The 11,070-nt window shown below is 38.6% G+C and overlaps 1 protein-coding gene and 1 pseudogene across 1 annotated transcript; one reads left to right on the top strand and one right to left on the bottom strand.

Annotated features, from left to right (window-relative positions):
• Positions 1 to 394: 394 nt before the first annotated feature.
• LOC148007200 (zinc finger protein 134-like) lies at positions 395 to 2,836 on the top strand (annotated as a pseudogene).
• Positions 2,837 to 9,553: 6,717 nt separating this feature from the next.
• Vom1r4l (vomeronasal type-1 receptor 4-like) lies at positions 9,554 to 10,495 on the bottom strand. Its single transcript, XM_087602929.1, has one exon. It carries the CDS (start codon positions 10,484 to 10,486, stop codon positions 9,554 to 9,556), a length of 933 nt encoding a protein of 310 aa, XP_087459055.1. The 5' UTR covers positions 10,487 to 10,495.
• Between the last annotated feature and the right edge of the window lie 575 nt (positions 10,496 to 11,070).

Raw genomic sequence — 11,070 nt, 5'->3', positions numbered from 1 at the left:
TTTTCTCCTCCAATCCCTTTACTCCCTAATTCCTGGAGACTTGCTAGGATCTGATTGGGGATCAATCACAGGTCTTCAGGTCATCACTGTAGATGTTTTCTCTCTGGTGACACAACTTTGTCCACAGTCAGGATACTTCATGGCTTCATGTTCTACATTTGTCTCACATCTTCCTGGGTCAGCAAATATAGGTGTTAGTCATCATAGTCATTGATCATGTAATCCTCTGGTCTGTCCATGCATGATAGGCTATATGTTATTCTATCCTCCTTCCATTTATGTTTATGAGTTTTTATCCTCACCAAGACTTTCTCTGGTGACTTCTATTTTCCTAATCTTTTATGTATCCTGAACTGTGGCAAACAGAAGAGTCCTGGCACTTGACTGAGAGGGCATGCCTCTAAGGACAGCAGAAAGAGCTTGGATCAACTTCGGTAAGACCTGGAGGAGGACATGACTTTCAGATAGCATCAGAAATCTGTCTTGTATCTACTACTGTAGGCAGTAATCTAATGATGGTAGACTTATCTGCTCCTTTTCTAACTATCAAATATTTGACATAAGGACCTATTAAGTTTATTAACAAGCTGCATGCCTAACATGGACTGGTTCTGAGCTATTTGAACCTCTAAGGCTGCCTGCTTTCTAGCAACGTGGTCCTTTATATTCAGTATGAGTTTTGCATTGACTTGTTCTGTTCCATGTATGTCATGGAGAGTCCCTTGGCAACTCATGATGAATCATTATGTTCTCTCTATATCTTCCTTTCCTCATGGTCCTTCTTCACTCTGATCTCTCCTTATGACCTTCTAACTGGGATTGGAAGTCCCATTCAGTTTTCTTCTGTCCAGATAATATGCTGATCAACATTTATTAAGCATTTAGTGGTACTGCAAAACAAATTTTACATAACTTAAAGATCAGAGATGGCTAACTATGCCATTGTCAAGAACACAACCAGCTATCTGGGCATAGAATTCAGGATTTGAATACACAGAGCTCCATTAATACACTACTATTTGATCCCAACACCAGATGCTGTACCTTCTACTTTTCCTCTCCTTCTGGATAAGTTTGTTATTCCGGTCCTAATTTATGACACAGGGCTTTCTTATCCTACTCTAATACATCTGTCTTATGTTGCTTCCCCTGCAGTCCTTTCCAATATTGGAATGAACTATAGTCATTGGACTGAACTAAGATCATCAGATGTACACATATTCATTTAATAGTCCTTGAATATAAACCACTGACTTTAATTCAAATATTCCTGGATATATATTTATGCATAAATCTGACCTGTTACTAGAAGTCACACAAAGCCTTTCTAAAAGTCATTTTTAGAGAACTAATGTGGAGACTACTTTTTCTCCTTGTACTAACTTCAGTCCTTGTCTTATCTTTCAGCTTTCCCTTGTCTATGATCACTGGATTCCAGGATTATACAGATTATCTCAGGATTATAAACATGATTGTGCTTTTGTCCTCTTGAAAACCCTATGAACTTAAAAGTAGACATATTCCCTGGCTAGTTTTATATCAACCTGACACAAGCTAGAGTCATCTGAAAGGAGGAAACCTCAACTGAGATAATGCTTCTATAAGATTCAGCTGTGAGCCATTTTCTAAATTAGTGATCTTGGGGCCCAGCCATTGTGGGTGGTGACATCTCCTGGAGGGTTTCTATAAGAGAGCAGCCTTATCAAACTGTGAGGAGCAAACCAGTAGACAGCACTACTCCATGGCCTCTTTCCTGTCCTGTTTGTGTCCTGATTTCCTTTAGAGACGAACAGTACCATGGAAGAGTCAGCTAAACTTCCTGCCCAACTTGCTTTTAGTTATGGTGTTTCATCACAGTAATACTAAGTCACATATATTTCAAAGTGTACATCACCAGTGTTCTTCTGCCTTCAGGTTATTGGTGGGCACTGAACGATGAAGAGGAACCTTCTCAGAAGAACATTTCTGAAGGAGTGGCATATGCTACTATGCCTAAAGCAGGCTCTTTCTTGGAACAAACATCTTACCCTTGTAACATATGTGACCCCATTTTAAATAACCTTTTGGACTTGGAAGGACACCACAGAACAATCCATGCACTTAGAATTTATTCATGCAGGGCATGTGAAAACTTTGGCCTGAACCTAAAATATCATACTATAGAGAATTCTTCACAAGAAGAGAACAATAAGGCCTTATTAAAAATTTCGAAGTTCATGCAGAGCCTTACTCATCAGAAAGTCCTCTTCCTGTGAGATGGAGCAGAGGAACCTTCCGAATAATGTGACTGGGAATGAAAAAAAGGCCATCCATAGCAAGAAGACTTCAGGGAGCATTGAGACTGGGGAAGGACTTTCATGTTGGACAAATGCATTATAAGTGTAGTGTGTGTGGGAAATGTTTTGGCCATAAAGATACACTTGTACAGCACTATAGGATCCATAGTGGAGAAAGCCTTTATGAGTGCAGAGAATATGGGAGAGCTTTTAGTTGCAAAGTCAAACTTACCCAACACCAGAGGATTCACACTGGAGAAAATGCTTATGGTTGCAGTGATTATGGAAAATCCTTCTGGCAAAGATATATTCTCATTAAACATCAGAGAAGTCACAAGAGGCCTTTGAGTGCACTGAATGTGGGAAACTTTTTAGTAGAAACTCTGATTTTATTGCACACCAAAGGGTCCATAGAGGGGAAAGGCCATTTGTGTACAGCAAGTGTGGGAAGGATTTCATCTGAACCTCCCACCTTGTTCAGCAACAGAAAGTTCATGCTGGTGAAAGTCCATATGAGTGCAGTGAATGTGGGAAAGCCTACAGCTTTAGCTCCCACCTGAATAGGCACCAAAAGATTCATGCCACAATTCTACATTAGGGATGCACACTTCTGTGTTCAGTTATGTATTAAATCTCATGTAGTGAATAATATATCAGGGAGATGCCTTAGGAACGGCATCTAGGAACTTTCAGACCAGAGCAAGTAAATACCCAGATTTCTGTCACTCAGTAGGTACAGTTGAAACCATCTGAACTCCAGTGTAGTCACTCCCACATCTTTGGGAAGACAAGACTTACTTACTCTGCCCAGTCCCTACAGTAGTTGTGAAGCACATGATAATAAGCTTCCTCCATCTGTCACATCTGACTGTAAAGCTGTATACAAGGCCAATCTTTAGGCAAGGGGATCGAAGATACTCTTTCTATGTGGCTTGCAGAAATGTTTTATTTAGTGGATGCTATTTATTTGTAAAATATGTTGTTTTTACCTATTTAATATATTATTATTTCCCAAGCTAGCCTTGAACTTCTCTTTTCTTGGCCTCTTCAGTAGCTGAGAATTTAGACATGTGTCATATTCCCAGCTCTTTATGATCTTTGTAATGTAATGGGCTCTGCCCATCTTATAAGTCATCCAGACAGAACAAGCACTTGCCTCCTTTTACTCAAATTTCCAATAATAAATGCCTTAGAATTGAAGTTACTTTTAATCTAAGGGGAGGATAGAGTATACTGAAAGCAGTGTGAGAATCTGACAACCTAAAGAAAGAGACAATTTTGTATTTAAATATGACAGTGGATTGCTGGGGAACAGTCCCCAGTTCGGTTACCCTGTACTGTTAAAAAACAGCATCATAAACAATTTAGTAGTTCCAAGTTTTTCAGTATCTGACAACTAACTAGATTTCATAGTTATCCTAAGGCTCACTAATTGATATTGTGACAACTTGCCATGCGTATGGCAGCAGAATGGTTTATGTGTCTCAGTTTTAGCACATGCATTATGTTTCCTTGCATGTTTGAGGAGAATATTTGGAATTACAGAGAAATTTCAACACTGCAGGGGAAATTCCCATGGTAAAGAAATTCCTAAATGTTCTACTCATGATAGCTGTGTGTTACCGGAGGGTTTATAGAATTCTTTATAAAGTACTGTATCACTTACTTAGTACCAGATAACAAGTTCAGCATCACCCCCTCCACAACATTCGTATGTCTTCCATCTTTGCCAAATGTCTTTGATGTTTAAGCAGTAACCCCAAAAGAGCAGGGATATGATCCAAGAATGTAACTTTTATGAATAGCTAGATAGAATTCTTGGTTACAAGTGGAAATGAACATTATGTCTTACCACCAGCGAAGGGCACTTTCCTAAGGCATTTATGTGGTAAGATGGTAGAATTGCTATATTGATGTCCACTTGCTTAATTTACCAGTAGACTTGAGTGATCTATACTTTCAAAAAAAATTATTTGTTTTATGTATATGAGTACATTGTGGTTATCTACAGACACACCAGAAGAGGGCATTGTATCCCAATACAGATAGTTTTGAGCCACCATGTGGTTGCTAGGAATTGAACTCCTAACCTCTGGAAGAGCAATCAGTTCTCTTAAATGCTGAGACACCACCCCGACCTCTGATCTGGAATTTTAAATAAACGTTTTATCGAGTATAATCAAAATACTCAATATTCTATATGTTTGATATATTTGTTTATTATACTGTAAAGCTACTCTAGCAGTGATGTTTTAACACTGAAAAGTTATAAAGTTATGTGCTGCTTCATGATTCTTCTCAGTGCCCTTCTTCATGCCATGGACTCTACTATTCATTAATTCTTTAAGAGGTTTCTGTAAATGTGACTACCAATTTTTTATGTATATCTTGTCTCCTATTAGTCTGTATAACTAATCTGACATGTATTTGTGTTATGTGTTTTGACAGCCTTCATAATTTATCATGGGTAGTATAGATTTACCACAATTAGCAGTTTATCATATCTGTTATTTTTCCAGCCCCATCTGCTAAATATTAAAAAAGCAACAGTTATAGATATTCATATATGGATTTTCCTATGGATTTCTAACAAAACGTTTTAAACAGAAATTCTTTAGTAAAAGGAATACAATGGTGTGAAGAGAAAAAATTTAAGACATTATTTGGGAAAATTGGCACCCATCTTAATCACAAAAGTAACAGAAATGAAAGGCGCTTATTGTCGGAAAGTAGGTTCTGAAGTAGTAGCTTACAGTATCATGAAACAGCTGTGCTAATATCAAGATTACAAAGTCAGAGCAGTCTATCACACAAAGTCTTTAAAGAGATTGTGATTCAGGCATCCCTTAATATAACCAGAGAGCATTTAGGAAGTTGGCGGGAACTCCTCAGACATATCTGGAAAAAGGTGTGAGTGCATTAAGGACATAAATCCTGGGTAAACCTCGTAAAGGCACCATCAGCTCATATCGAAAAGAACAATGCATATAAAATTGAAGTTTGGCTGAGTAAATGGTAGCCCAGTTCTCAGAGGCCTAGCCACAGTTAATGCCAGACTCTGTTATCTTGTTGAGTTTGCCAAACTTGTTGAAATTTCAGATTTTCTTTGGATTGAATACTTTTTATTTGTTTATTTGTTTCTTTATTATTTATTTGGTTAATCATTCCATTCATTTACATCTCAAATGATATTGTCCTTCTTGGTTACCCCTCCAGAACCCTCTCATCCCACATCTGCCCTCTTCCCCCTTCCGTTTGCCTCTATGAGGGTGCTCCCCCACCCACTCTGCTCCAGCATTCCACATACTGGTGCATCAGACCTCCACAGGACCAACAACCTCCCCTCCCATTGATGTCAGTTAAGACCATTCTCTGCTACAAATATATCTGGAGCCCTGAATCCTTGCCTGTACACTCCTTGGTTGGTGGTCTAGTCCCTGGGAGCAGTGTGTGTTCAAGCCAACCGACATTGTTCTTTCTATGGGGTTACAATCCCCCTATGTTCCCTTAGTTCTTCTGCCAGCTCCCCCACCAGGGTCATTTAGCACAGTCTGATGGTGGAACCAAGCATCTGCATCTGCACTGTTCAGGTGCTGGCAGAACCTCCCAGGGAACAGCCACACCAGGATCCTGTTACCAAGTATATCTTGGCAAACAGTGTCTGGGTTTGGTGTCTGCAAATAGGATAGATCTCTGGGTGGGGCAGTCCCCCGATGGCCCTTCCTTCAGTGTCTGCTTTTTTCTTCCCTGTCTTTCCTATGGATAGGAATATTTCTTGGTTAAAACTATGAGATGGGGGGTAGACCCACCCTTTGACTGGGAGCAGTGCGTATCTCCTGGTGGTAGTCTTTAGAGGTTCTATGTCCCCATCGCTGTGCATTTTGGCTAAAGTCATTCCTGTTGGATCCTATGTGCCTCTTGCTTCCCTGGCATTAGGGACCCTCCAGTGGCTACCTACAGTTCCCCATCACTACTATTATATATTGCTGTTTGATTTCCTGACCCTCTTGTACTTCTCTCCTTTCCCTTTCAATACCTGATCCTGTCCCCCCATTTTTCCCCTTCCTCTCTCTCCCAGTTTCCCCCTCCCTGCACCTACTTAATCATACTGTTCCCCACTCTATGCAGGACTGAAGCATCTACACTTTGGTCTTCCTTCTTCCTAAGCTCCATATGGTCTGTGGTTTGTATCATGGACATTGTGAGCTTTTGTGTCTGGGTTACTTCACTCAAGGTGATATTTTCTATTTCCATCCATTTGCCTGTGAATTTCATGAAGCCATCATTTTAATAGCTGAGTAGTACTCCATTGTGTAAATGTACCACATTTTCTGTATCTATTCTTCTATTGAGGGGCATCTGAATTGTGTCCAGCTTCTCGCTATTATAAATAAGGCTGCTATAAGCATAATGGAACATATGTTCTTGTTATATGCTGGAGCGTCTTTTGGGTATAAGCTCAGTAAGATGCTGCAACATATAACAAGGGATTGGGCATTTCTTTTAGTTCCTTTGATTTTCTCTTCTTTAGAAATAATATGCATATAACTATGGACTGGACCACCTCTTTATTTGAGAATACATGATTGGTTTCCTATTTCTTGAAGTTCGCAGATGAAGATGAAATGTGCTCTGGGGTGGTTTATACCAGAGCTTGATCCATAATTTAGATGATGAAGTTCAGGCCTGTGTAGTTGGTATTGTGATGAGATTTGAATTATATGTTATAAGGTAATTTACTGAGATCTTGGGGACCTTGAAATGGAATCATTTTATTTTAAATAGTTTGATATAGAACTGTGGGTATCTAAAGTCGCAATCTGATAAGGAGCTTCATTGAAATGTACTAAAATGGGGGTTGGGGATTTAGCTCAGTGGTAGAGCGCTTGGCTAGAAAGCACAAGGCCCTGGGTTCGGTCCCCAGCTCCGAAAAAAAGAACCAAAAAAAAAAAAAAGAAATGTACCAAAATGAATTATCTAAATACAGGGCCTCACTAGAACAGTGTATGTTTGCAGATTGATTAATATTGTAATGGAACATGACAGATGTGTAAACAGATAGTGCAGTATGATGTGGCTCTTTAACACTCCATTGATGGCTCTGATGATCATTCTGAGAAAGTTAATGCTGATGCAGATGTCTATTAAAGGGGATAATCATCAATTCCTGCTGGAAGTACAAACAGAATCCACTCACGACGATGAGACTCAATCTACCCCAAGAAGCAGCTTTACCACTTTTGAGTTTTATCCCAATAAATGGCTACTATAGAGATACTTCCTCCACAATGTTCATTGCTGTTTTCTTCATAATAGCAGGCAATTGGAACCAAGTTAGAGGTTCCTCAACAGAAGAATGAATAAAGAAAGTGGTACCTTTACACAATGGAGTACAAAACAACAACAACAACAACAACAACAACAACAACAACAACAACAACAACAGCAACACAATAAACCCATGAAATTTGTAGACAAATGGATAAAAATAATCATCCTATGTGAAATAATCCAGATGTTGAAATACAAATATGGCATGTATTCATTTATATGTAGATATTAACATTTAAGACAAGGAAAATAATCTACATACAACCCACAGAACTACAAAGGTTAAATATAAAGTAAGGGACTAGGGCATCCAGTAGATCTTATTAGTATAGAGAAATACAATAGATAGTTATGAATGAAGTGGGAAACAGGAACAGAGGAATCAAGAGGAGATGAATGTTGAGGGATGCAATGGAGCAATACAGGGTCAGAGACAGCTGAAATTAAAGACCATTTGAGGGGCAGTATGGAAATCTCCTATAGTAGAAGTGATTTCTAACTGAAATACCCAAATCATGCTAGGGACTGAGTCACAACTGGCCATTTCTTGTCACCAAATGAACCTTTCCATACTGGGATTGGGTTGTTAGCCAAAGTGGTCTGATTGGAATCCCCAGACAACCTACATAAAAATATACTTTCCTCTTTATAAGTTTATGGCAATTTGGTCATTGCTGAAAAAAAAGTGCCTCCATATCTCTTAGAGAAGTTTCACCACTATGTTTAGCATCTTTGGTAAAGGAAGGCTATCAAAAGAGAAAAATGAACAACAGGGTAGCCAGAAATTCTTTGTTCTACAATGCTGTCCTGTCTTCAAAATACACAATGGTAATGATGGCAGAAAGCTTTTGGATGTAACCATTAGTATCTGATTTGACATAAGGGTCATTCCACAAGATGAAACCCATATCAGACAAGATAGTTCAGAGATCTCAGGTAAACAAAAATGATACTAGTTTAAAAATAAAGTAGCAATACATTGAATTCTAAAGACATTTTGTCATACTCACAGACCAGTGCCTTGATGGGGTATTATCTGAGGCACTTTCTCCATCAACAGATGGAAACAATTACAGAGACACACAGCCAGACATTAGGCAGAGAATGTGAGGCCCTGGAATATTCAGAGCTAAATGGCATGTCTGTTTTAAATGCCTCCTCTCAGGGCTCTTGGAACCCTATGGAAAGGAGGTATAAAGAATATGAAACATGGGGTGAAAACCCAAATATCAAAGCTTATATGAATTCACAGAGAGTCACTATGCATAGGGCCTGCAAAAGTCTGCTTCAGGTCCTCAGAATATATATTATACCTTTCAGTTTAGCATTTTGGGGGATTTCTGAGTGTCAAAGCTAGCAGAGCTCTAATTTTTATGCATTCTTGTGGGCTCATTTACTTCTGTTTGTTCATCTGGTCCAACACCAACGTGTTAACTCTTGCTTTATATTACCTTTTAAAACAATCCTTTAGAAACCTGATTGTTTTCCAATGAGAGACAGAAAGGGAATATATCCAGATGGGAGGCAGGGGATTAGGAGGAACTGAAAGGACTAGAGAGCAGGGACACCAGAATTAAGATATTTTGTGTGAGGGAAAAAATCTATTTTAAATCACAGGAATTTTCCCCAAACATTTAACCTATAGTTTTAATGAAATTCCTATCATAATTCTGCTGTTAATACATGTTGAAATGAAAACTACAACAATTAGTATGTAGCCAGGAAAGACCATACATAACAGGCAATTTTAAGAAATAAAAACAAAGCTGAAAGAACACAGATACTTGGCCTCAAAGTTTTCCACAGAGCCGTAGTGATAAAGACAATTTGGCACAAGCATAGACGCAGTCAAGTACAAAGAACAGGATAGCAATCATAAGCATCAATTCACATGTTGACCATAATGAGTAGTAAGAACATACACAGAGAACATATTGTTTATATATTTAAAATAATAGTAAGAGGTTTTTATTTAATGTCGAGACCAAACAGAATCTGGACACAATGGAGTAATGACTTATAAAAACAAAGGGTGCAAAAGAGGGAAAAAACAGAGAAGCAATGGGTGTGATGTTCACCAGCCACAAATAGTGATTATGTGAAAAAGTAATGCAGCCTCTTGAGATTGAAGAGAGAGTATAAAAAGCCAAAAAGGTAGACACCAGGGCCAGTATATTTTGAGTGGCTCTGAACTCAGGAGAATTTCTGCTGGAACCATGAGAACTGTGAATGTGTTGAACCCTCTGCTTGTGTTGGTACAGAAAGACAATCATGGATGTACTGGACCAAGTGATGAGCACAGAAAAGAGGACTTCAGGGCACACCACCAGTGCAGCATAGAGTGATTCAATGATATCATCTTGCCCTACAATGGAGCAGAATGCATATTCTAGTTCTTTTGTCATATTTTTGCTATTCCTTTTGATAAATGTGTACATAAAGAAAGTGGAATGTATCAACAAATACAAAACCCAGAGGAGAGAAGTGGAGCAACAAATGTAGTTGGCAGTTCTCATTTTATGATCTGTCAAACATGATTCCCTGGGGCTGATTTTCATGACCTGGAAAACACTCAAAAGGCAGGTGGCACCAATGGACACACTCCTGCCAAATCCTTGAATGTACAATAGGAGCTTGCATGCAAAATCATTCAAGAATGGCTTCTGTCTGAAAACTGACATTGTGGTGGGCACTCCTGAAGAGAGAATGATCACAGCGTTGGCTGCCATTATGTGCATAAGAATCAAATCTTTGGGTTTTAATGTGCCTTGTCTGTAGTAAAGGATTAGGTAGTAGAACATAAGAGAGAAGTTTCCTAGAATTCCAATTGTAGTTTGAGACAAAAAAATGATTCTGATTGTCAGATTCCAGGAGTCCATGCTGTGATTTGGCACACTTTTTTTTAGAATATTGTCAAAGATAATTCTCTGGTCAAATGAACAATGACAAGTGTTTGCGGCCTTGGGTGAATGAGGAAGCCTTTATTCCATGGAGCTACTGAAAGACTGAACCAAATGGTCCTCTAAGGTCAGGTGTTCAAGGCCTGCATACACCATATAAAAATTTTATCCCAAAACTTTTGACAAGAAGAGTTATTTTCCATATATGTTACACCGAGATTGCTCAGTTCCGGACAATGCAGATATTTATGGAAGGGAAGCTATCTAGTTTCATACAATGTGCACCATTTGGTGTGATGTGATGTTGAGATGTGAGAAATAATGAAATGTGACAGCCCTGTACAAGCAAATATAATGTAAGATTTCCAGAATATATTTTCTAGTCACAAAGCAACACAATAGAAAACATCAGTTGTTACCACAAACCATAAAATATCAATTTATAATATTTATTTCATGTATAGTTAATAGATAAGTAATGGGATGTTTGTAATACAAATCAAAATATTCCTCTGGTCTAGACAGGGCAATGATTTCTCAATTTTTTCTCACCTGGGGACATC

The sequence above is a fragment of the Rattus norvegicus genome, chromosome 1 (genome assembly GCF_021556685.1).
Source record: "Rattus norvegicus strain SHRSP/BbbUtx chromosome 1, alternate assembly SHRSP_T2T, whole genome shotgun sequence".
Classification (NCBI taxonomy): domain Eukaryota; kingdom Metazoa; phylum Chordata; class Mammalia; order Rodentia; family Muridae; genus Rattus; species Rattus norvegicus.
Note: the sequence above shows the minus strand (reverse complement) of the source record. Positions and strands in the feature narration are given on the sequence as shown.